Below are 24,054 nucleotides of genomic sequence, written 5' to 3'. Positions count from 1 at the left end.
GCACCACAGAGAACCCACCACCCTGGGCTCAGACGAGGGGGGGAGGGGTACCACAGAGAACCCACCACCCTGGGCTCAGACGAGGGGGGAGGGGTACCACAGAGAACCCACCACCCTGGGCTCAGACGGGGGGGAGGGGCACCACAGAGAACCCCCCACCCTGGGCTCAGACGGGGGGGAGGGGCACCACAGAGAACCCCTCAGCCTGGGCTCAGACGAGGGGGGGAGGGGCACCACAGAGAACCCCTCAGCCTGGGCTCAGACGGGGGGGAGGGGCACCACAGAGAACCCCCCAGCCTGGGCTCAGACGAGGGAGGGAGGGGCACCACAGAGAACCCCCCACCCTGGGCTCAGACGAGGGGGGGAGGGGCACCACAGAGAATCCCCCAGCCTGGGCTCAGACGGGGGGGAGGGGCACCACAGAGAACCCCCTAGCCTGGGCTCAGACGAGGGAGGGAGGGGCACCACAGAGAACCCCTCAGCCTGGGCTCAGACGGGGGGAGGGGCACCACAGAGAACCCCCCAGCGTGGGCTCAGACGAGGGAGGGAGGGGCACCACAGAGAACCCCCCACCCTGGGCTCAGATGAGGGAGGGAGGGGTACCACAGAGAACCCCCCACCCTGGGCTCAGAAGAGGGGGGGAGGGGCACCACAGAGAACCCCTCAGCCTGGGCTCAGACGGGGGGAGGGGCACCACAGAGAACCCCCCAGCGTGGGCTCAGACGAGGGAGGGAGGGGCACCACAGAGAACCCCCCACCCTGGGCTCAGATGAGGGAGGGAGGGGTACCACAGAGAACCCCCCACCCTGGGCTCAGAAGAGGGAGGGAGGGGCACCACAGAGAACCCCCCACCCTGGGCTCAGACGAGGGAAGGAGGGGCACCACAGAGAACCCCTCAGCCTGGGCTCAGACGAGGGAGGGAGGGGCACCACAGAGAACCCACCACCCTGGGCTCAGACGAGGGGGGGAGGGGCACCACAGAGAACCCCCCACCCTGGGCTCAGACGGGGGGGAGGGGCACCACAGAGAACCCCCCAGCCTGGGCTCAGACTGGGGGGAGGGGCACCACAGAGAACCCCCCAGCCTGGGCTCAGACGGGGGGGAGGGGCACCACAGAGAACCCCCCACCCTGGGCTCACACAGGGGGGGAGGGGTACCACAGAGAACCCCGCAGCCTGGGCTCAGACAGGGGGGAGGGGCACCACAGAGAACCCCCCAGCCTGGGCTCAGACAGGGGGGAGGGGCACCACAGAGAACCCCCCAGCCTGGGCTCAGACGGGGGGGAGGGGCACCACAGAGAACCCCCCAGCCTGGGCTCAGACGGGGGGAGGGGCACCACAGAGAACCCCCCAGCCTGGGTTCAGACGGGGGGGGGCACCACAGAGAACCCCCCACCCTGGGCTCAGACGGGGGGGGAGGGGTACCACAGAGAACCCCCCACCCTGGGCTCAGACGAGGGGGGAGGGGCACCACAGAGAACCCCCCAGCCTGGGCTCAGACGGGGGGGGAGGGGCACCACAGAGAACCCCCCAGCCTGGGCTCAGACGGGGGGGGAGGGGCACCACAGAGAACCCCCCAGCCTGGGCTCAGACGGGGGGGAGGGGCACCACAGAGAACCCCCCAGCCTGGGCTCAGACGGGGGGGAGGGGCACCACAGAGAACCCCCCAGCCTGGGCTCAGACGGGGGGGAGGGGCACCACAGAGAACCCCCCAGCCTGGGCTCAGACGAGGGGGGGAGGGGCACCACAGAGAACCCCGCAGCCTGGGTTCAGACGGGGGGGGGAGGGGCACCACAGAGAACCCCCCAGCCTGGGCTCAGACGGGGGGGAGGGGCACCACAGAGAACCCCCCAGCCTGGGCTCAGACGGGGGGGAGGGGCACCACAGAGAACCCCCCAGCCTGGGCTCAGACGGGGGGGGGAGGGGCACCACAGAGAACCCCCCAGCCTGGGCCCACAGGGTGTATGTGTGCGGGGGGAGGGGCAGCAGGGCAACACCCCACCAGGGCCGATCATCACGGCTGCCCCCTACAGGCTCGGGCAGCCTCAGCGGGGATCAGGCGGTTTGGAGTCAAAGGAAGGACACCGCCCACTCCCAATGACAGCGCGCCCGGCCCGCCCTCCTGGAACCCCATTGGCCAGCTCGCCCAGGCTGGAGCCAACCGCATTGCCTCAGGGTCGCGAGCGAACGTGGAACGTTCTGCGGTCAGTCACGTGACGCGTTCGGGCGCCGGCTCGGGCCTTGCGGGGAGCGTGCCGGCCCGGCTGACCCAAGATGGAGGAGTACGCGCGCGAGCCTTGGTGAGCGGCCCCTGGCGGGTCCCAGCCTGCCGCGCGCCTCTCCCGGGCCGCTGAGCGCGGGGCCGCGCCGGTTCGGGGCCGCTGGGCAGCGCCATGCCGGGCCGGGCGGAGCCGGGGGTTGGGCCGCGGCGGGCAGCGAAGGCGTGTCCCGCCCCAGCGGACGGGGCCATCGGAGTGCCGCGTGAGGCGGGCGGGCGGGCCGGAGGGTGGGCTGGAGCCTAGCGGGAACCCCGACGGCTCGGCTGTTCTGCAGGCGTCGGTGCGGCAGCCTCAGCGTTCGCCAGTCTCACAGCATGATTTCGGGGGGTCCGGTCCAGAGACAGCGCGGGGTGCTTGGGCGCGAGCCCTGGCGCGCTGCGACGTGAGCTGGGGGACTGGAGGCTCCAGAGAGCCCCCCTTCAGCGGATACCTCAGCGGGGAAGCAGTTGCCGGCAAAGCGGCGCTGGGACTAGGGTGATTGGAGGGAGGCCTCAAGTGAGGTTCAGCCCGGCTCTGTTCTGGGTCCGGGGGCGGTAACGTTTGTATTAATGAGTCGGAGGTAGGGGCCAGAGCTACTGATCAGGTTTGCAGATGACACAAAGGTGGTGGTGGTGTTGCCAATACTTGGGACGATAGAGCTAAAAGTCAGAGGGATAAATTGGAGAACTGGGCTATAGATCAAAAAGAAGAGGAGGACTTGTGGCACCTTAGAGGCTAACCCATTTATTTGAGCATAAGCTTTCCTGAGCTACAGTTCACTTCATCGGATGCATCAGTGGTTCTCAACCTTTCCAGGCTACTGTACTCCTTTAGGGAGTCTGATTTGTCTTGCATACTGCCAGGTTTCGGCTCACTTAAAAAAATACTTGCTTACAAAATCAGACATAAAAATACAGAAGTGTCACAGCACACTATTACTGAAACATTGCTTACTTTCTCATTTTTACCATATAATTAGCATATAAATAGCATATAAATAGATTGGAATATAAATATTGTACTTGCATTTCAGGGTGATGCTTGAGCTTGTTTTTTCACTTGCAAGTCTTGTTTGAAGCCTGAGTCTCGCGACGTGGGGCCCACTGTAGCATGGGGCCCTGAGCAATTGCCCTGCTTGCTGCCCCCTACTGCCGGCCCTGCACTTGCAGCCTGTCCCATGACCCCCCTGGGGGCTGCAACCCCTACATTGAGAAACAGTGATGTAGATGAGTTGAGAACCCCCTGCAAGACCTCTGAGTACTTCCAGGGATACATGTACCCCGGGTTGAGAACCACTGCTATAGACAACCAAATGAAATTCAACAAAGACAAATGTAAGGTGCTACACTTAAGGAAGAAAAACCAAATGCACGAATACTGGGAAAAACTGGCTTGGCAGCAGCACTGATCACTACCTCACATGAGTCAACAATGGGATGCTATTGTAAAAAAAGCAAATGCAATTTTAGATTGCTTTAACAGGTGATGCTTCTGCTCTACTTGGCGCTGGTTAGGCCTCAGCTGGAGTACTGTGTCCAATTTTTCTCAACCCATGTATAGAAAGGATGTAGAAAAACTGGATGTGTGCATTTGGTGCAAGGAGTTCTTGGCCCTTTGGAGACCAGAGTGGCTGCGCTGGAGGAGTTCAGGGAGACAGAGAGGTACATAGATAAGACTTTCCAGGACACTGTAGAATAGTCCCACCCCTGGTCTGACAGCCTCTGTGCTGTTGAGGAGGATGACAGTCTTAGGGAAGGAGAACGTTCAACTGGAGCAGAGGGAAATGATCCTGTAGTTGGGGCCCTCCTTCCAGATAATGTCATGGTATCCTCTTGCACTGAGCATACCTCTCTGGGGGAGGGAACTCCAGTTATTAGGAAGCGACAGGTGATGGGGGATTCAGTCATTAGAAGCATAGCTGCGTTTCTGATGACTGGGAGAACCGCATAGTGACTTGCCTGCCTGATGTGAACGTTATGGATCTCTTGAGACATCTAGATAGGCTTGTGTGTAGTGTTGGGGAGTACCAACGGTGTGCGTACCAATGACATAGGGAAGGATAGGGGAGAAGTCCTGGAGATTGAATTCCAGGACCTCCATGGTAATGTTCTCTGAAATGCTTCCAGTTCCATGCGCAGGGCAGCTAGACAGGCAGAGCTGCAGGGTCTCAATGCAGGGATGAGATGATGGTGTAGGGAGGATGCGTTTAGATTTATTAGGAACTAGGGCACCTTTTGGGAAAGGGGGAGCCTATATGAGAAGGATGGGCTCCACCTAAACCAAAATGAAACCAGGTTACTTGCTCTTAAAATTAAAAAGGTTGTAGAGCAGTTTTTAAATTAAGGGCTGGGGGAAAGCCGACAGGTGCAGAGGAGCGAGGAGCATGTGATTTGGACAGAGACATCCCTTAGGGGAGAAGCTATTAATGGAGTTTCTCTGCCTCCTAGTAAGGAGGAGAGGATGGAATGTGATAAAACACAGGTAGGATCTGATGAGAAACAGTCAAATGAAAGAGTCCCATTCAGTTACATTATGTAATGGCAGACAACTGAAAACTGGGAACTACAGGCCAGTCAGCCTCACCACAGTCTCTGGAAAAATCATGGAGCAGATCCTCAAGGAATCAATTCTGAAGCACTTAAAGGAGAGGAAAATGATCAGGAACAGTCAGCATGGATTCACCAAGGGCAAGTCATGCCTGACTAATCTAATTGCCTTCTATGACAAGATAAGTGGGTCTGTGGATGAGGGGAAAGCAGTGGACATGTTGTTCCTTGACTTCAGCAAAGCTTTTGACACGGTCTCCCACAGTATTCTTGCCAGCAAGTTAAAGAAGTATGGGCTGGATGAATGGACTATAAGGTGGATAGAAAGTTGGCTAGATTGTCGGGCTCAACGGGTAGTGATCAATGGTTCCATGTCCAGTTGGCAGCCGGTATCAAGTGGAGTGCCCCAAGGGTCGGTCCTGGGGCCGGTTTTGTTCAATATCTTCATAAATGATCTGGAGGATGGTGTGGATTGCACCCTCAGCAAGTTTGCGGATGACACTAAACTGGGAGGAGAGGTAGATACCCTGGAGGGTAGGGATAGGATACAGAGGGCCCTAGACAAATTGGAGGATTGAGCCAAAAGAAATCTGATGAGGTTCAACAAGGACAAGTGCAGAGTCCTGCACTTAGGACGGAAGAATCCCATGCACCGCTACCGACTAGGGACCGAATGGCTCGGCAGCAGCTCTGCAGAAAAGGACCTAGGGGTTACAGTGGACGAGAAGCTGGATATGAGTCAACAGTGTGCCCTTGTTGCCAAGAAGGCCAATGGCATTTTGGGATGTATACGTAGGGCATTGCCAGCAGATTGAGGGACGTGATCGTTCCCCTCTATTCAACATTGGTGAGGCCTCATCTGGAGTACTGTGTCCAGTTTTGGGCCCCACACTACAAGAAAGATGTGGAAAAGTTGGAAAGAGTCCAGCGGAGGGCAACAAAAATGATTAGGGGGCTGGAACACATGGCTTATGAGGAGAGACTGAGGAAACTGGGATTGTTTAGTCTGCGGAAAAGAAGTATGAGGGGGGATTTGATAGCTGCTTTCAACTACCTGAAAGGGGGTTCCAAAGAGGATGGATCTAGCCTGTTCTTGTTCTGTCATCAGCTACCACTGAGGAGTAATAGTCTCAAGTTGCAGTGGGGGAGGTTTAGGTTGGATATTAGGAAAAACTTTTTTATTAGGAGGGTGGTAAAACACTGGAATGGGTTACCTAGGGTGGTGGTGGAATCTCCTTCCTTAGATATTTTTAAGGTCAGGCTTGAGAAAGCCCTGTCTGGGATGATTTAGTTGGGGATTGGTCCTGCTTTGAGCAGGGGGTTGGACTAGATGACCTCCTGAGGTCCCTTCCAATCCTGATATTCTATGATTGTATGACAATTTTTTAAAGTGCTTATATACAAATGCTAGAAGTCTAAGTAATAAGATGCGTGAACTAGAGTGCTTCATATTAAGTGAGGGTATAGATATAATAGGCATTGCAGAAACTTGGTGGAATTAGGATAATCAATGGGACACAGTAATACCTGGGTACAAAATATATCGGAAGGGCAGAACAGGTTGTGCTGATGGAGTAGCACTATATGTGAAAGAAAGCATGGAATCAAATGATTTAAAAATCTTAAATGAACGAAACTGTGCCATAGAATCTCTATGGATACCAATTCCATAATCAAATAATAAGAATATAGCAGTAGGGATATACTACTGACCGCCTGATCAGGATGGTGATAGGACTGCAAAATACTCAGGGAGATTAGAGAGGCTATCATAATAAAAAAAACTCTATTAATAATAATGGGGGATTTCAACTATCCCCATATTGACTGGGTACATGTTATCTCAGGACGGGATGCAGAGATAAAGTTTCTTGACACCTTAAATGACTGCTTCTTGGAGCAGCTAGTCTTGGAACCCACAAGAGGAGAGGTTTCAGAGTAGCAGCTGTGTTAGTTTGTATTCGCAAAAAGAAAAGGAGGACTTGTGGCACCTTAGAGACTAACAAATTTATTTGAGCATAAGCTTTCATGAGTTATAGCTCACTTCATCGGATGCATTCATTTCCACTGAATGTAGCTTACGAAAGCTTATGCTCAAATAAATTCGTTAGTCTCTAAGGTGCCACAAGTACTCCTTTTCTTTTTACAAGAGGAGAGGCAATTCTTGATTTAGTCCTAAGTGGAGCTGGTCCAGTTTCTCGTTTTCTTCAAAAACAGACTCTAACGAGAAACTGCAGAACTGGAATTAATTTGCAAACTGGACACCATCAAATTAGGCCTGAATAAAGACTGGGAATGGATGGGTCATTACACAAACTAAAAACTATTTCCCCATGCTAATTTCCCCCCTACTGTTATTCACCTGTCAACTGTTTGAAATGGTCCACCCGGATTACCACTACAAAAGTGATTTTTTCCTCCTGCTGATAATAGCCCACTTTAACTGAATTGTCTCTTTAGAATTGGTAAGGCAACCCCCATCTCTTCATGTACTCTGTATATATAACTTCCTACTGTATTTTCCACTCCGTGCATCTGATGAAGTGGGTTTTAGTTCACAAAAGCTTATGCCCAAATAAATTTGTTAGTCTCTAAGGTGCCACAAGTACTCCTTGTTGCTTTTTCAGAAATTAAAAGGTACGGTGCCAAAAGTGAAATCTTTCCAAGCTGCATGGAAACTTTTTAAAGACACCATAATAGAGGCTCAACTTAAATGCATATCCTAAATTAAAAAACAGAGTAAGAGAACCAAAAAAGTGCCACTTTGTTGTTTAGCCACGGTAAAAGAAGCAGTGAGAGGCAAAAAGGCCTTTAAAAAGTGGAAGCTAAATCCTAGTGAGGAAAATAGAAAGGAGCATAGTCTGCCAAGTGAAGTGTAAAAATATAGTTAGGAAGGCCAAAAAAGAATTAAGAACGGCTAGCCAAAGACTCAAAAAGTAATAGCAATTTTTTTTAAAGAATTGTATATACTCGTTCATTAGCCCGTTCGTTTATAAGCCGACCCCCCCAAGATGGTTAGGTAAAAATAGCAAAAACTTTGACACTTTCATAACCCGACCCTATATTTCAGGGGTTGGCAAACTTTGGCTCCTGGCCTGTTAGGGAAAGCCACTAGTGGGCCTAGTCATTTTGTTTACCTGGTGCGTCTGCAGGCATGGAGCCCCTCAGCTCCCAGTGGCCGCAGTTCGCCGTTCCTAGCCAATGGGAGCTGTGGGAAGTGGCACTTCCTGCAGCTCCCATTGGCTGGGAATTGCGAACCGCGGCCACTGGGAGCTGAGGGGCTCCGTGCCTGCAGATGCGCCAGGTAAAAAAATGACACAGTATTAGATATTCAGTTCAATGATTCCATAGAATTTAAATCATCAAATTTTGGTGTAGACCAGTTTATAAGCTGACCCCCGCTCTTTGATGGGTCACTTTTTTACCAAAAATATTCAGCTTATGAGCAAGTATATACGGTACATCAGAAGCAGGAACCCTGCTAAACAACTAGTGGGTTCACTGGACGATCAGGATGCTAAAGGAGCACTCAAGGACGATAAGGCCATTGAAACGAAACTAAATGAGTTCTTTGCATCGGTCTTCGTGGCTGAGGATGTAAGGGAGATTCCTAAATCTGAGCCATTCTTTTTAGGTAACAAATCTGAGGAACTGTCCCCAATTGAGGTGTATTAGAGGAGGTATTGGAACAAATTAACAGTTTTAAGTCATCAGGACCAGATGGTATTCACCCAAGAATTTTGAAGGAACTCAACTGTGAGATTGCAGAACTACTAACTGTGGTTTGTAACCTATCATTTAAATCAGCTTCTGTACCAAATGACAGGAGGATAGCTAATATGATGCCGAGTTTTAAGAAGGGTTCTGGAGGTGATCCTGGCAATTACAGGCCACTAAGCTTCATTACTGAGCAAACTGGTTGAAACTATAGTAAAGAACAGAATTGTCAGACACCTAGATTAACATAATTTGTTGGGGAAGAGTCAACAGGGTTTCTATAAAGGGAAATCATGCCTCACCAATCTGCTAGAATTCTTTGAGGGGGTCAGCAAGTATGTGGACTAGGGGGATCCAGTGGATATAGTTAGGGCCCTACCAAATTCGTGGCCATGAAAAACACGTCATGGACTGTAAAATCTGGTCTTTTGTGTGCATTTATCCTATACTATACAGATTTCACAGGAAACCAGAATTTCTCAAATTGAGAGTCCTGACCCAAAAGGGAGTTGCAGGTGGGTCACAGTATTTCCACCCTTACTTCTGCCCTGCCTTCAGAGCTGGGTGATCAGAAAGCGGTGGCTGTTGGCCGGGAGTCCAGCTCGGAAGGGGTGCCCCACACCAGTAGTGCAGATGTAAGGGTGGCAATACTATACCATGCCATCCCTACTTCTGTGCTACTTCTAGCAGCAGCCCTGCCTTCAAAGTTGGGCTCCCGGCCCGCAGCTGCCACTCTCCAACTGCCCAGCTCTCAAGGTAGCGCCACCACCAGCAACAGTGCAGAAGTAAGGGTAGCAGTACCTACAAAAACCTAGCAACCACCCCACAACTCCTTTTTGGGTCAGGATCCCTACAAATACAGCACCATGAAATTTCAGATTTAAAGAGCTGAAATCACAGAGTATCAGGCTTGGAAAGGACCTCAGAAGGTCATCTAGTCCAGCCCCTTGCTCAAAGCAGGACCAACCCCCAACTAAATCATCCCGGCCAGGGCTTTGTCAAGCCTGACCTTAAAAACCGCTAAGGAAGGAGATTCCACCACCTCCCTAGGTAACCCGTTCCAGTCCTTCACCACCCTCCTAGTGAAAAAGTTTTTCCCAGTATCCAACCTAAACCTCCCCACTGCAACTTGAGACCATTACTCCTTGTTCTGTCATCTGGTATCACTAAGAACAGCCTAGATCCATCCTCTTTGGAACCCCCTTTCAGGTAGTTGAAAGCAGCTATCAAATCCCCCCTCATTCTTTTCTTCTGCAGACTAAATAATCCCAGTTCCTTCAGCCTCTCCTCATAAGTCATTTATTCCAGTCCCCTAATCATTTTTGTTGCCCTCCGCTGGACTCTCTCCAATTTATCCACATCCTTCTTGTAGTGTGGGGCCCAAAACTGGACACAGTACTCCAGATGAGACCTCAACAATGCCAAATATAGGGGAATGATCACATCCCTTGATCAGCTGGCAGTGCTCCCACTTATACAACCCAAAATGCCATTGGCCTTCTTGGCAACAAGGACACACTGTTGACTCTCATCCAGCTTCTCGTCCACTGTAACCCCTAGGTCCTTTTCTGCAGAACTGCTGCCTAGCCACTCAGTCCCTAGTTTGTAGCAGTACATGGGATTCTTCCTTCCTAAGTGCAGGACTTTTTACTTGTTCTTGTTGAATCTCATCAGATTTCTTTTGGCCCAATCCTCTAATTCACTATTTTTGAAATCCCATGACCGTGAAATTTACCAAAATGAACCATGAATTTGGTAGGGTAGATATAGTGTACTTAGATTTTCAGAAAGCCTTTGACAAGGTCCCTCACCAAAGGCTCTTAAGCAAAGTAAGTGGTCGTGGGATAAGAGGGTCCTCGCATGGATGGGTAACTGGTTAAAAGATAGGAAACAAAGGGTAGGAATAAATGGTCAGTTTTAAGAGTGGAGAGAGGTAAATAGTCATGTCACCCAGTGAGCTATACTGGGACCAGTACTATTCAACATATTCATAAATGACTTGGAAAAAGGGGTAAACAGTGAGGTGACAAAATTTGCAGATGATACAATATTACTCAAGATAGTTAAGTCCAAAGCAGACTGCGAAGAGCTGCAAAGGGATCTTACAAAACTGGGTGGCTGGGCAACAAAATGGCAGATGAAATTTAATGTGGATAAATGCAAAAAAATGCACATTGGAAAACATAATCCCAACTATACATGCAAAATGATGGGGTTTAAATTAGCTGTTATAATTTGAGAAAGAGATCTTGGCGTCATTGTAGAGAGTTCTCTGAAACATCCACTCAGTCTGCAATTTTCAGACTGAAAATATGTTGCCTCTATATAAATCCATGGTATGGCTACATTTTGAATACGTCGTGAAGATGTGGTCACCCCATTTAAAAAAAAGATATATTGGAATTGAAAAAGATTCAGAGAAGGGCAACAAAAATTATTAGGGTTCTGGAACGGCTTCTGTACGAGGAGAGATTAAAAATACTGGGACTGTACAGCTTGGAAAAGAGATGGCTAAGGAGGGATATGATAGAGAGCTATAGAATCATGACTAGGGCGGAGAAAGTAAATAAGGAAGTGTTATTTACCCCTTCGCGTAACATAAGAACCAGGGGTGACCTGATGAAATTAATAGGCAGCAGATTTAAAACAAAAGGAAGTATTTCTTTACACAACACAGAGTAAACATGTGGAACTCCTTGCCAGAGGATGTTGTGAAGGCCAAAACTATAACAGGGTTCAAAAAAGAATTAGGTATATTCATGGAGGATTGAATGGCTATTAGCCAGGATGGGCAGGGATGGTGTGCCTAGCCTCTGTTTGCCAGAAGCTGAGAATGGGCAGCAGGGGATGGATCACTTGATGGTTGCCTGTTCTGTTCATTCCCTCTGGGGCGCCTGGCGGTAGCCACTGTTGGGGGATGGGATGCTTGGCTTTATGGACCTTTGGTCTGACCCAGTTTAGCCGTTCTTATATCCTTATGAAAGGATCCAGAAGTGAGCGACAAAGATTATCAAAGGGATGAAATGCAAGTCATATGTGCAAAGCCTGAAGGAACTGGGTATGTTTCAACTGGAAAAGAGATAAAAGGGGGCTATGATAGTGGTCTTCAAATACTTGAAGGGCTGCCATAAAAAAGATGGAGAAAAGTTGTTCTCTCTTGCCACAGAGGGCAGGACAAGAGGCAATGGGGTCAAACCACAGTACAGCAGATTAGATTAAATCTCAGGAAAAGCTTCCTAACTGTAAGAACAGTAGGACAACGGAACAGATGCCTAGGAAGCTTGTGGAAGCTTCTTCACTGGAGGTTTTCAAAAGGAGGCTAGAGAGCCAGCTGTCTTGGATGGCTTAAACAGCAAATCCTGCATCTTGGCAGGAGATTAGATTAGATTACCTTTGCAGTCCCTTCTAACCCTCTGAGTCTATGATCTAATCAAGCTTGCTGAATGGGCAACGGGATGGCAGATTGAAGAGAAAACTTGAACTGGTCATAAAGCAACAGGGTTCTAAATTAACTTACCAATTCAGGAAAGAGACTGGGGCACCACTATGAACAACTCAGTGCTCTTGCCTTCTGAATATGCAGTTGCAGTGAAAAAAAGCGCAAACAATGTTAAAATGAAAATGGAATGGAGAATTACACGGAGAATATAATGCCACTATAGAAATCAATGGCTTGCCTTCATTTAGAATATACTGTGTGGTATCAGTCACTCTGTCTCTTAAAGGATATCGCGGCGGGGTAGAGGAGGTTCAGAGAAGGACAGCGAGAATGACTAGGCACTTTGAAAAGCTCTTAAGTGAGATTGAAAAGATTGTTTAATTTCAGAAGGGACCTGATAGAAATATGTAAAATAATGGTCTACAGAAAGTAGATTTGGGAGCTTCTGTTTTCTCTGGCTCATAACAGAAGAACAAAGTGACTTTCAATGGAACTGAAAGGTGGCAAATTTAAACTGGATCTCACTGCCATTGGAAGTCACTGAATGTAAGAAAATCAGAAGTATTCAAAGAGGGATTGGACATGTACATGGGTTAGGAGACTATATAGAATTGTTATAATTAATAGCTTTGAAGGGTTAGTAAGTCTCATCTTTTAGGTCTTAAGCCATTCTCTAACTGTTAGCGATCAGGGTGAGACGTAACATGGGGACAGATTCTCACGTTGTCCTGATGCAGGTTCTTGCACCTTCCTCTGAAGCTTCTGGTGGTCGCTACTGCTAGAGACAGGACACTGGACTAGACAGACCTTGAGCTTGATCCAGTGTAGCAATTTCTAAAGGTCTGTTGTAGAGTGCTTCAAGGAAGCATGGTGCATAAAAGAAGATTTTAAATCAGTTTCACAAGGGGCGGGTCGGAGAGTTCCATTATAAGGGAGTGAAGGGGAAGGGAAATTTGGCTAGTTGCATGACTGGAGAAAGAGGTTAAATCTTCCTTTGAATTAGAAGATTTTCACCACCATAGGGAGGCAGGTTGTCAAGCTATAGATAAATCATTGGTTTGTTTTGGTATGATTTCTGTGCCACTAAGTACAGAAGAACCCCATTTATCCGTGACTGTGTTTTCTGGCTCTTTGTATTAACCGAACCAGGTGACGGGGCTCAGACTGTCAGCCGCAGGCAGGGTGGGTGGCCCGACTCTCTTGCTGTACAACAACTAGGGGGTTGTATTTTTAGTTAAGTAGATAAGAAGGGGGGGTAAGTTTTTTAATGCTTTTTGAAGAGGGGTCCGCTAGTTTAAAAGTAACTCCGCATCTTTAAATAACAGATAGAAGGCTCTTTGCCCATTCTCCTGATTATCTGAATTTTTTATTATCCAGTCTGGCCCTGGTCCCAGTTAGATTGGGTAAATGGGGTTCTTCTGTATGTAAATGTGGTGTTGGTCTTGCTGGGAGGTCAGTAAACCAGATGTGATAGATATTGCAGTTGGCAGTTTTGTTTCACTCTCGTTTTCAAATGACATGGCATTAACTTTGTACGTGAATTGCCAGAAACTCTTAGAGCTTTGTAAGTATTTTGGGAGAGCATGGGTACATACTTTCTCAATTACACTTTAACTTTATGGTAGTTTTCATGTTCTTTAGCATGGATTTCAGCATGCTAATTTGTTTTTTTTTTTCCCTCTTTAGCCCCTGGCGGATAGTAGATGACTGTGGTGGTGCCTTCACAATGGGAGCCATAGGTGGTGGCATCTTCCAGGCTATCAAAGGGTTCAGAAATTCCCCAGTGGTGAGTAAAATAATTTCTTGTAGATAAACTAACAGTAGCTTTGCTTCCCTTTCCTTCCAACAATAAACGTGTGGGAGTGACCTAAGAGGAGGAAATCTCCATGAAGTTCTCTTCATGGAGGCTTGTCCCCAGTCATCGTATTGAGAGGCAGGGCAGAACAGGTTGCAGGCCAGGAGAATAAACCTCTCAGTTGCCGACGATCCACATGGATTCCAGGTCCATCTGTGTAGAAGCCTTGTGCCTCTACACCAGCTCACTGCCTTCTGCATGTTCCCTGTGACTTATACAGCTGGTGGCAGCCCCAGGGAAATCTCTTTAAGAGACATCTTCCTATAAGGGTGCCTAGAAAATCACTGGGATTCACAAAGCCTGGGTTAGGTGCTTATGATTTCTATACAGTGAGTGGAGGGAGATAAGCACCTAAGAATGGGATTCACGAAAGCCAGTCCGCTAGGCCAGTGTTTCCCAAACAGTGGGTCCTGGGAAGGTTCTAGATGGATTGCCATGTCCAGGGCCAGATTAACTTGTCACTGGGCCTTGGCAGACATATACTTCTCCTGACGTGTGTGTATGTGTGTGAAGAACAAGCCCACCCCTCACTCACCTTGTAGCAGTGGCTACTGTCCCGTCCCAGGCATTGTGATCTGGTGCCTGGGGTTGCAATGCTACTCAGATTTGGCCCAGCTGCCCCTCCTTCATCAGCCAAACTAAGTGATACTCTGTCCCCCAGCACCAGGTCGCAAGGCCGAGAGCAGGGAGCTGGACTGAGCCCAGTGGAACAGGAAGTGTCGCTGTGGGGTGAACATAGGGCAGGCTTGCTCTCCTGGCCCAAAGCCTCCTCTCCACACTTGGTCAGGATTAGGCTTGCAGTGCCAGGGTGGAGGATGTGTATATGTAATGGTGGGTTGCAAAAAAAGACCCAAAATGTTTGGGAGCACTGGGTTAGGACACTCACTGAAGAGGTGGCTGATGCCTGTTTAAACCCCTTCTCCTCATCGAGTGATGGGGGGACTTGAATCAAGGATCTCCCACATCCAGGGTGAGTACTGGACCAAAAGTTACAAGGTAGCTCCTCCTTCCCTTTCGCGCCCGCTCTCCTCAATCCTCCCAACTATTTTGTGTGGAGTTTGGCATACACTGGGCACGCCTACCAGATCAGGACACACAAGCAAGTTAGGCAGAGGAGCACTTACCTTCCCCTGGTTTGTGAATTGCACTGGACCGTAGGCATCTAGATGCCTAGAGTGAAGCAGTAGTTTGCATGCCCAGACACAGAAACTTAGACACCTGCAAAAACTTTGACTCCAGGTGAGTTTGGGCATCTACAAGGTGTGGCAGCAGCTGAGTTGGGGTTTTATGAGTACAGGTTCCCCCTAAATCTTGGACTTAGGTGCCTAATTCCCTTTGTGAATCTAACCCATAGAGTTCTGTTAAGGTTAACATAAAAACATAAGAACAGCCCTAGTGGGTCAGACCAATGGTCCATCTAGCCCAGTATCCCATCTTCCAACAGTGGCCAACAGCATTTGCTTCAGAGGGAATAAATAGAACAGGCAATCATCGAGTGATCCATCCCCTGTCGTCCACTCCAACTTCTGGCAAACAGAAGCTAAGGGCACCCAGAGCATGGTGTTGCATCCCTGACCATCCTGGGTAATAGTCATTGATGGACCTATCATCCAGGAACTTCTCTAGGTTTTTTGGTTTTTTTGGGGATCCTGACATAGTTTTGGCCTTCACAACATCCCCTGGCAATGAGTCCCACAGGTTGTCTGTGTGTTGTGTGTGAAGAAGTATTTCCTTTTGTTGGTTTTAAACCTGTTGCCTGTTAATTTCATTTGGTGACTCCTAGTTCTTGTGTTATGAGGAGGAGTAAATAACATTTCCTTATTCGCTTTCTCCACACTGGTCATGATTTTATAGACCTCTATCATATCTCCCCTTTTAGTTATCTCTTTTTCCAAGCTGAAAAATCTGTCTTTTTAATCTCTTCTCATATGGAAGCTGTTCCATGTCCCTAATCATTTTTGTTGCTCTTCTCTGTACCTTTTCCATTTTTAATATATCTCTTTTGAGATGGGTTTCAGAGTAACAGCCGTGTTAGTCTGTATTCGCAAAAAAGAAAAGGAAAAAGACTAACCAATTTATTTGAGCATAAGCTTTCGTGAGCTACAGCTCACTTCATCGGATAGTCTCTAAGGTGCCACAAGTACTCCTTTTCTTTTGAGATGGGGTGACAAGAACTGAATGCAGTGTTCAAGATGTGGGCATACCATTGATTTATAAGGAGACACTATGATTTTTACTTTCTTATTATCTACGTCTTTCCTAGTGGTTCCCAACATTCTTTTGCTTTTTTGACTGCCCTGCACATTGAGGGAATGTTTTCAGAGAACTATTCACAGAATCATAGAATATCAGGATTGGAAGGGACCTCAGGAGGTCATCTAATCCAATTTCCTGCTCAAAGCAGGACCATTCCCCAACTAAATCATCCCAGCCAGGGCTTTATCAAGCCAGGCCTTAAAAACCTCTAAGGAAGGAGATTCTACCACCTCCCTAGGTAACCCATTGCAGTGCTTCACCACCCTCCTAGTGAAAAAGTTTTTCCAAATATCCAACCTAATCCTCCCCCACTGCAACTTGAGACCATTACTCCTTGTTCTTTCATTTGATACCACTGAGAACAGTCTAGATCCATCCTCTTTGGAACCCCCTTTCAGGTAGTCAAAAGCAGCTATCAAATCCCCCCTCACTCATCTCTTTTGCAGAATAAATAATCCCAGTTCCTTCAGCCTCTCCTCATAAATCATGTGTTCCAGCCCCCTAATCATTTTTGTTGCCCTCCGCTGGACTCTTTCCAGTTTTTCCACATCCTTCTTGTAGTGTGGGGCCCAAAACTGGACACAGTACTCCAGATGAGGTCTCACCAATGCTGAATAGAGGGGAACGATTATGTCCCTCGATCTGATGGCAGTGCCCCTACTTATACAGCCCAAAATGCCGTTAGCCTTTGTGGCAACAAGGGCACACTGTTGACTCATATCCAGCTTCTCGTCCACTGTAACCCCTAGGTCCTTTTCTGCAGAACTGCTGCCTAGTCGCTTGGTCCCTGGTTTGTAGCAGTGCATGGGATTATTCCGTCCTAAGTGCAGGACTCTGAACTGGTCCTTGTTGAAGCTCATCAGATTTTTTTTTTTTGGTCCAATCCTCTAATTTGTCTAGGTCCCTCTGTATCCTATCCCTATCCTCCAGCGTATCTACCACTCCTCCCAGTTTAGTGTCATCTGCAAAATTGTGAGGGTGCAATCCACACCATCCTCCAGATCGTTAATGAAGATATTGAACAAAATCGGCCCCAGGACCGACCCCTGGGGCACTCCGCTTGATACTGCCTGCCAACTAGACATGGAGCCGTTGATCACTACCCGATGAGCCCAATGATCTAGCCAGCTTTCTATCCACCTGATAGTCCATTCATCCAGCCCATGCTTCTCTAACTTGCTGGCAAGAATACTGTGGGAGACCATATCAAAAGCTTTGCTAAAGTCAAGGAATAACATGTCCACTGCTTTCTCCTCATCCACAGAGGCAGTTATCTCGTCATAGAAGGCAATTAGGTTAGTCAGGCACGATTTGCCCTTGGTGAATCCTTGCTGACTGTTCCTGATCACTTTCCTCTCCTCTAAGTGCTTGAGAATTGATTCCTTGAGGACCTGCTCCATGATTTCTCCAGGGACTGAGGTGAGGCTGACTAGCCTGTAGTTCCCTGGATCCTCCTCCCCTTTTTTAAAGATTGGCACTACATTAGCCTTTTTCCAGTCATCCGGGATCTCCCCTGATCACCACGAGTTTTCAAAGATAATGGCCAATGGCTCTGCAATCACATCAGCCAACTCCTTTAGCACCCTCGGGTGCAGGACATCCGGCCCCATGGACTTGTGCTCGTCCAGCTTTTCTAAATAGTCCTGACCTACTTCTTTTTCCACAGGGGGCTGGTCACCTCCTCCCCATGCTGTGCTGCCTAGTGCAGCAGTCTGTGAGCTGACCTTGTTTGTGAAGACAGAGGCAAAAAAGCATTGAGTACTTCAGCTTTTTCCACATCCTCTGTCACTAGGTTGCCTCCCCCATTCAGTAAGGGGCCCACACTTTCCTTGATCACCTTCTTGTTGCTAACATACCTGAAGAAACCCTTCTTGTTACTCTGAACATCCCTTGCTAGTTGCAACTCCAAGTGTGATTTGGCCTGCCTGATTTCACTCCTGCATGCCTGAGCAATATTTTTATACTCCTCCCTGGTCATTTGTCCAATCTTCCACTTCTTGTAAGCTTCTTTTTCGTGTTTTAAGATCTGCAAGGATGTCACTGTTATATTCAGAATGACTCCAAGATCTTTCTTGAGTGGTAACAGCTAATTTAGACCCCGTCATTTTGTATGTATAGTTGGGATTTTGTATGTTTTCCAGTGTGCATTACTTTGCATTTATCAACACTGAATTTCATCTGCCATTTTGTTGCCCAGTCACTCAGTTTTGTGAGATCTCTTGGTAGCTCTTTGCAGTCTGCCTTGGACTTAACTATCCTGAGTAATTTTGTATCATCTGCAAATTTTGCCACCTCACTGTTTCCCCCATCTTCCAGATCATTTATAAAGATGTTGGACAGCACTGGTGCCAGTACAGATCCCTCGAGGACACCGTTATTTACCTCTCTCCATTCTGGAAAGGTTATTGATCTTAAAAGTTGAATTCCTCTCTGTTCTGCGCGGATGCGAAAGTGACACCATCATCTAAAAGATCCCTCTAGATTTTTTTTAAGAGTTTAACGTACTTTCATTTGCTGCACTTTTTCAGTTCTGTTAAATTAGGGGATAAAACCATATTTTCATGTTTTAAAAAATATTTTTCTCTTCATTGTTGCTGTGTGAAAGACACAGAAATGAGGAAAACTGATTATACAAGAGAAACAAAAATTCTGTAGGAGAAATAGTAAAACTAACTATAGAAAAATTGCTGTAAAAATGTACAAAAGTAAAACTGAAAAATGAAATATTTTCAATGATCTCTTTCTAGTATAGCAATCTTGGGAGTTACTTGTAACACTAATAGATAATATATTTTCAGACAGAAGTGTAATAAGTTTTCCTTTAACGTTTCCATGGCAATCTCCCCTAAAAGTTGGTTTCCCTAGCATATGTGGATGAAATTTCCTCTCTGTTCACTTGTGTGCATTATGTTGTGCGGCAATTATCTGTTGACATGCTTCCACTCTGAATTTAATTGGTTTTCTGCGTATATACTTTGTGAAGCAATTTGGGATGATTCAGGAGAAAAGGAATGACAGTAGAACCTCAGAGTTATGAACACCTTGGGAATGGAGGTTGTTCATAACTCTGAAATGGTTGTAACACTGATCAAGACATTATGGTTCTTTCAAAAGTTTATTACTGAACATTGACTTAATACAGCTTTGAAACTTTACTCTGCAGAAGAAAAATACTGCTTTCCCTTTATTTTTATTTTTTGTAGAGTACATTTAACACTATTTCCTTTTTTTTTTTTTTTTTTTGGTCTTGTCTCTGCTGCTGTCTGATTGTGTACTTCCAATTCCAAATGAGGAGTGTAGTTAAATGATCAGTTCGTAACTCTGGTGTTTTGTACCTCTGAGGTTCTACTGTATATAAATGTAAAATACTATCGTGTAATGTTTGTTTTTTATGTGGTAAAAACATTACTTAGGGTATGGCTACACTTGCAGATGTAGAGCGCTTTGAGTTAAACCAGCCTTCGTAGAGCACAGTAGGGAAAGCGCTGCAGTCTGTCCACACTGACAGCTTCAAGCGCACCGGTGTGGCCACATTTGCCGCACTTGGTAGCGGTGCATTATGGGCAGCTATCCCAGCATGCAGTTGACTGCAACATGCTTTTTAAATCGGGGTGGGGGGAGTGTGTTGTGTGTATGTGGGGGGAGAGAGAGTGGGTTTTTGGGGGGCTGAAAGCATGTCAGCCTGCTTTCTTGTAAGTTCAGATAGCAGCAGGCCCCCCTCCTCCCCGCCCCTCTCTCTCTCTCTCTCTCTCACACAGCATTCCACAGGAACGGCTTGCTTTGTCTTGGTGCTGGCTGTCAGAAACAGAGCTTTCAAAGGGCATATCCGCATTCCTAGGCAAGCTCAAAACAATGAGAAGAGTGACCACCTGACTTAAGGGGATTATGGGACGTTTCCGGAGGCTGATCAGAGAGCAGTAATGCAACACCTCGTTCACACTGATGGCCAGGCGTTTCAGCCACTACACAACAAACATTAATTTTCTCGGGGAGGTGGAGTACCAGAAGTGCTCTAGCCGTGGAGTCAGAGCGCTCTATGCGCCTTGCCAGTGTGGACGGGGAGTGAGCTAGGGCACCTGGGGCCACTTTAATGTGCTCTAACTCACAAGTGTAGCCAAGGCCTTAGTGTCTTGGTTTAAAAAAAAAAAAAAAGAAAGAGAAAATATAAGTGGTCCAGCAATTAGACTTTACATCATCACAGAAAATTATAAATAACTGATTTGTGTAGTTTACAGGTGTTATAATTACATACTAAATATTAACTGAAAATAAAAATGTCAGAAAGCATTGATAACTATATGGATTAAAAACAATTCCACTTTGTCAGTTTATGTATAATCAGTATGAAATGGCTGTTTTTATAAATTCCTGAGGAAAACAGATTTATAATGAAAGAACTTCCAGATGTTTAGTAATAACTATAACTGGGTCTGAAAGGGTGCAATTTAATTAGCTGTAAAACTTAAATATGTTTAGTTTTGTTTCATTCTGATTGTTGTCTTCGGTTTATTTTAGGGTGTAAACCACCGGCTGCGGGGAAGTTTGACAGCTGTTAAAACCAGAGCACCACTCTTGGGAGGTAATTGCAGTCTGTACACTTAAGCGTGTATTCTTAAGCCTTTGTCCAGTTTTAAAATAGAACTTCAAGGGAACTGAACAGCTCAGGGGATTTGGATGGGATTCAGAACTTTTCACCTCTAAGGACTTAGATCAGAGGTGAGCAAACTATGGCCCGCGGGACCCTCCTGTCTGGTCCCTGAGCTCCTGGCCCAGGAGGCTCGCCCCCGACCCTCCCCTGCTGTCCCCGGACCCTTGCAGCCTCGGCCACGCTGCGCTGCTGGCACAATGCTCTGGGTGGCCGAGCAGCGCAGCTGCAGAGCTGTGGCCTGACCCGGCGCTCTGGGCTGTGCGGCTGTAGGGCCACCGGTGCTCCAGGCAGCGCGGTAAGGGGGCGGGGGGGTTGGATAGAGGGCAGGGGAGCTGGGGGTGGGGGGCAGGGGGCGAGGGTGTGGATAGGGGTCGGGGCAGTCAGAGGGCAGGGAACAGGAAGGTTGGATGGGGCAGGGGTTCTGGGGGGGCAGTCAGGAAGGAGAGGGGGGTTGGATGGGGCGGCAGGGGGCAGTCAGGGGTGGGGGATCCAGGGTGGTCGGGACAGTGAGAAGGGGTGGTTGGATGGGGCAGGAGTCCCAGGGGCCAAGTCAGGAATGAAAGGGGGGGTTGGATGCTGGGGCAGTCAGGGGTGGGAGGTTCAGGGGTGGTCAGGGGACAGGGAAAAGGGGGTGGTGGATGGGGTAGGAGTCCCGGGGAAGCTGTTAGGGGACTGGGGGAGGGGGGGTGAATGGGGCAGGAGTCTTGGGGAAGCCATCAGGGGGCGAGAAGTGGGGGGGTCGGATAGAAGGTAGGGGCCGGCCATGCCTGGCTGTTTGGGGAGAGACAGCCTCCCCTAACCAGCCTTCCATACAATTTTGGAAACCCGATGTGGCCCTCAGGCCAAAAAGTTTGCTCGCCCCTGAACTAGATCTACAAAAGCACCTAACTGCCACTTGAGGCACTTAAGTCAAAATTTAGACCCTCAATACTCCCACTCTGTTGCCATCTAACCCTTCAGGTGCCTACATTTCTGCTGGTAATGTGCACATTCACCTGTTCACACCTAAGCCCCAGTGAGATTACCAAAATAGGTGTTTGCCCACTTACCCTGCCTGTGGGGCCCGATCCAGTAGGAGTGCTCAAAGGCCCCCTTAAAGCACGTCTAGTGGTCGGCTCTCCCCGCTCCGTCCTCGGTGGCCCGCCGGCAGCAGCTCTCTTTTTTTTTTTTTGCTTCTCTAGAGCTGGCCCTGGGGGGTGCGTGATTCAAAACGTGTGGAGACCCCGGTCTAGTGGATTGGGCCAGAGAGAAAGTGAGAGTGACTCTCTAGGGCCCAGTGATTAGGGAACTCCTCTAAGGTATGTGAGAGTGAGGTTGAAGTCCCTATTCCAATGAATATTTAATTATTTGATACAAAGTTGACCAGTTTTAACAGAGAGCGAAACCTATCCCAGGATACCCCACAGCCAGTGATTAGGGCACTCGCTTGGGAAGTGAGAGACTGAACTTCAAGACCCTGCTCCTCTCTGGGAATTTGAACCTGGGTCTCCTGCAGCTTGCGTGCATGCACTGATCACAGAACTATAGGGAATGAGGCGATAGCTGCTGCCACCTTCTCTTTCTCCTCCTGCTCTTGGCTAGAAAGGACTGACCTAGCTTTGGTGCCTAACTCCAGGAGAGGGTTCATGGCTGTGAATCTCTTCCTCTGGCCTGAAGTTAGGCGCCTAAGTCCCTTTAAAGGGCAGGGCTTATACCACGCCCTTCCTTGCCATTCATTACTGAGTTGGAAATGGAATGGAGAGGATGCTTATAAAATTTGTGTATGACACCAAGCTGGGAGAAGTTGCTAGCACTTTGGAGAACATGATTAGAATTCAAAATTACCTTGACAAATTGGAGAACTAGTCTCAAATCAGCAAGGTGAAAGTCAATAAAGACAGGTACAGACAGGAGAGTAGCAGAATACGGACCCTGGACTTCAGAAAAGCGGACATTGACTCCCTCAGCTTGGCTTAATAGTGAAATTCTTGCTGATCTTAAACACAAAAAAGAAGCTTACAAGAAGTGGAAGATGGAACAAATGACCAGGGAGGAGTATAAAAATATTGCTCAGGCATGTAGGAGCGAAATCAGGAAGGCCAAATCACACTTGGAATTGCAACTAGCAAAGGATGTTCAGAGTAAGAAGAAGAGTTTCTTCAGGTATATTATCAACAAAAAGAAGGTTAAGGAATGTGGGCCCCTTACTGAATGGGGGAGGCAACCTAGTGACAGAGGATGTGGAAAAAGCTGAAGTACTCAATGCTTTTTTTTGCCTTTGTCTTCACGAACAAGATCACCTCACAGACTACTGCACTGGGTAGCACAGTATGGGGAGGAGGTGACCAGCCCTCTGTGGAGAAAGAAATGGTTCAGGACTATTTAGAAAGGCTGGACGAGCACAAGTCCATGGGGCCGGATGTGCTGCATCCGAGAGTGCTAAAGGAGTTGGCGGATGTGATTGCAGAGCCATTGGCCGTTATCTTTGAAAACTCGTGGTGATCAGGGGAGATCCCGGATGACTGGAAAAAGGCTAATATAGTGCCCATCTTTAAAAAAGGGAAGGAGGAGGATCTGTGGAACTACAGGCAGTCAGCCTCACCTCAGTCCCTGGAAAAATCATGGAGCAGGTCCTCAAGGAATCAATTCTGAAGCACTTAGAGGAGACGAAAGTGATCAGGAACAGTCAGCATGGATTCACCAAGGGCAAGTCATGCCTGACTAATCTAATTGCCCTCTATGACGAGATAACTGGCTCTGTGGATGAGGAGAAAGCAGTGGATGTGTTATTCCTTGACTTTAGCAAAGCTTTTGATATGGTCTCCCACAGTATTCTTGCCAGCAAGTTAAAGAAGTATGGGCTGGATGAATGGACTATCAGGGGGATAGAAAGCCGGCTAGATCATTGGGCAGTGATCAATGGCTCCATGCCTAGTTGACAGGCAGTATCAAGTTGAGTGCCCCAAGGGTCAGGCCTGGGGCTGGTTTTGTTCAATATCTTCATTAATGATCTGGAGGATGGCATGGATTGCACCCTCACAATTTTGGAAATGACACTAATCTGGGACGAGTGGTAGATACGCTGGAGGATAGGGATAGGACACAGAGGGACCTAGTCAAATTAGAGGATTGGGCCAAAAAGAAATCTGATGAAGTGCAGAGTCCTGCACTTAGGACGGAATAATCCCATGCACTGCTACAGACTAGGGACCGAGCGACTACACAGCAGTTCTGCAGAAAAGAACCTAGAGGTTACAGAGGATGAGAGCTGAATATGAGTCAACAGTGTGCCCTTGTTGCCAAGAAGGCAAACAGCATTTTGGGCTGTATAAGTAGGGGCATTGCCAGCAGATTGAG

General features: G+C 48.1%; 1 protein-coding gene across 1 annotated transcript in view; it reads left to right on the top strand.

Moving 5' to 3' along the window:
• Window positions 1-2,189: 2,189 nt before the first annotated feature.
• Window positions 2,190-24,054, top strand: part of TIMM17A (translocase of inner mitochondrial membrane 17A) — a 33,073-nt gene continuing 11,208 nt past the window's right edge. Inside the window, exons 1-3 of the mRNA XM_073319552.1 lie at window positions 2,190-2,299; window positions 13,646-13,745; window positions 20,586-20,649. Of these exons, the coding sequence (XP_073175653.1) occupies window positions 2,274-2,299; window positions 13,646-13,745; window positions 20,586-20,649 (190 nt within the window). The 5' untranslated portion in view covers window positions 2,190-2,273. The remainder of the gene's footprint in view (window positions 2,300-13,645; window positions 13,746-20,585; window positions 20,650-24,054) is intronic.

The sequence above is a fragment of the Lepidochelys kempii genome, chromosome 21 (genome assembly GCF_965140265.1).
Source record: "Lepidochelys kempii isolate rLepKem1 chromosome 21, rLepKem1.hap2, whole genome shotgun sequence".
Lineage (NCBI taxonomy): Eukaryota > Metazoa > Chordata > Testudines > Cheloniidae > Lepidochelys > Lepidochelys kempii.
The sequence above is the reverse complement of the archived record's forward strand: the minus strand, read 5'-3'. Positions and strand labels throughout refer to the sequence as shown.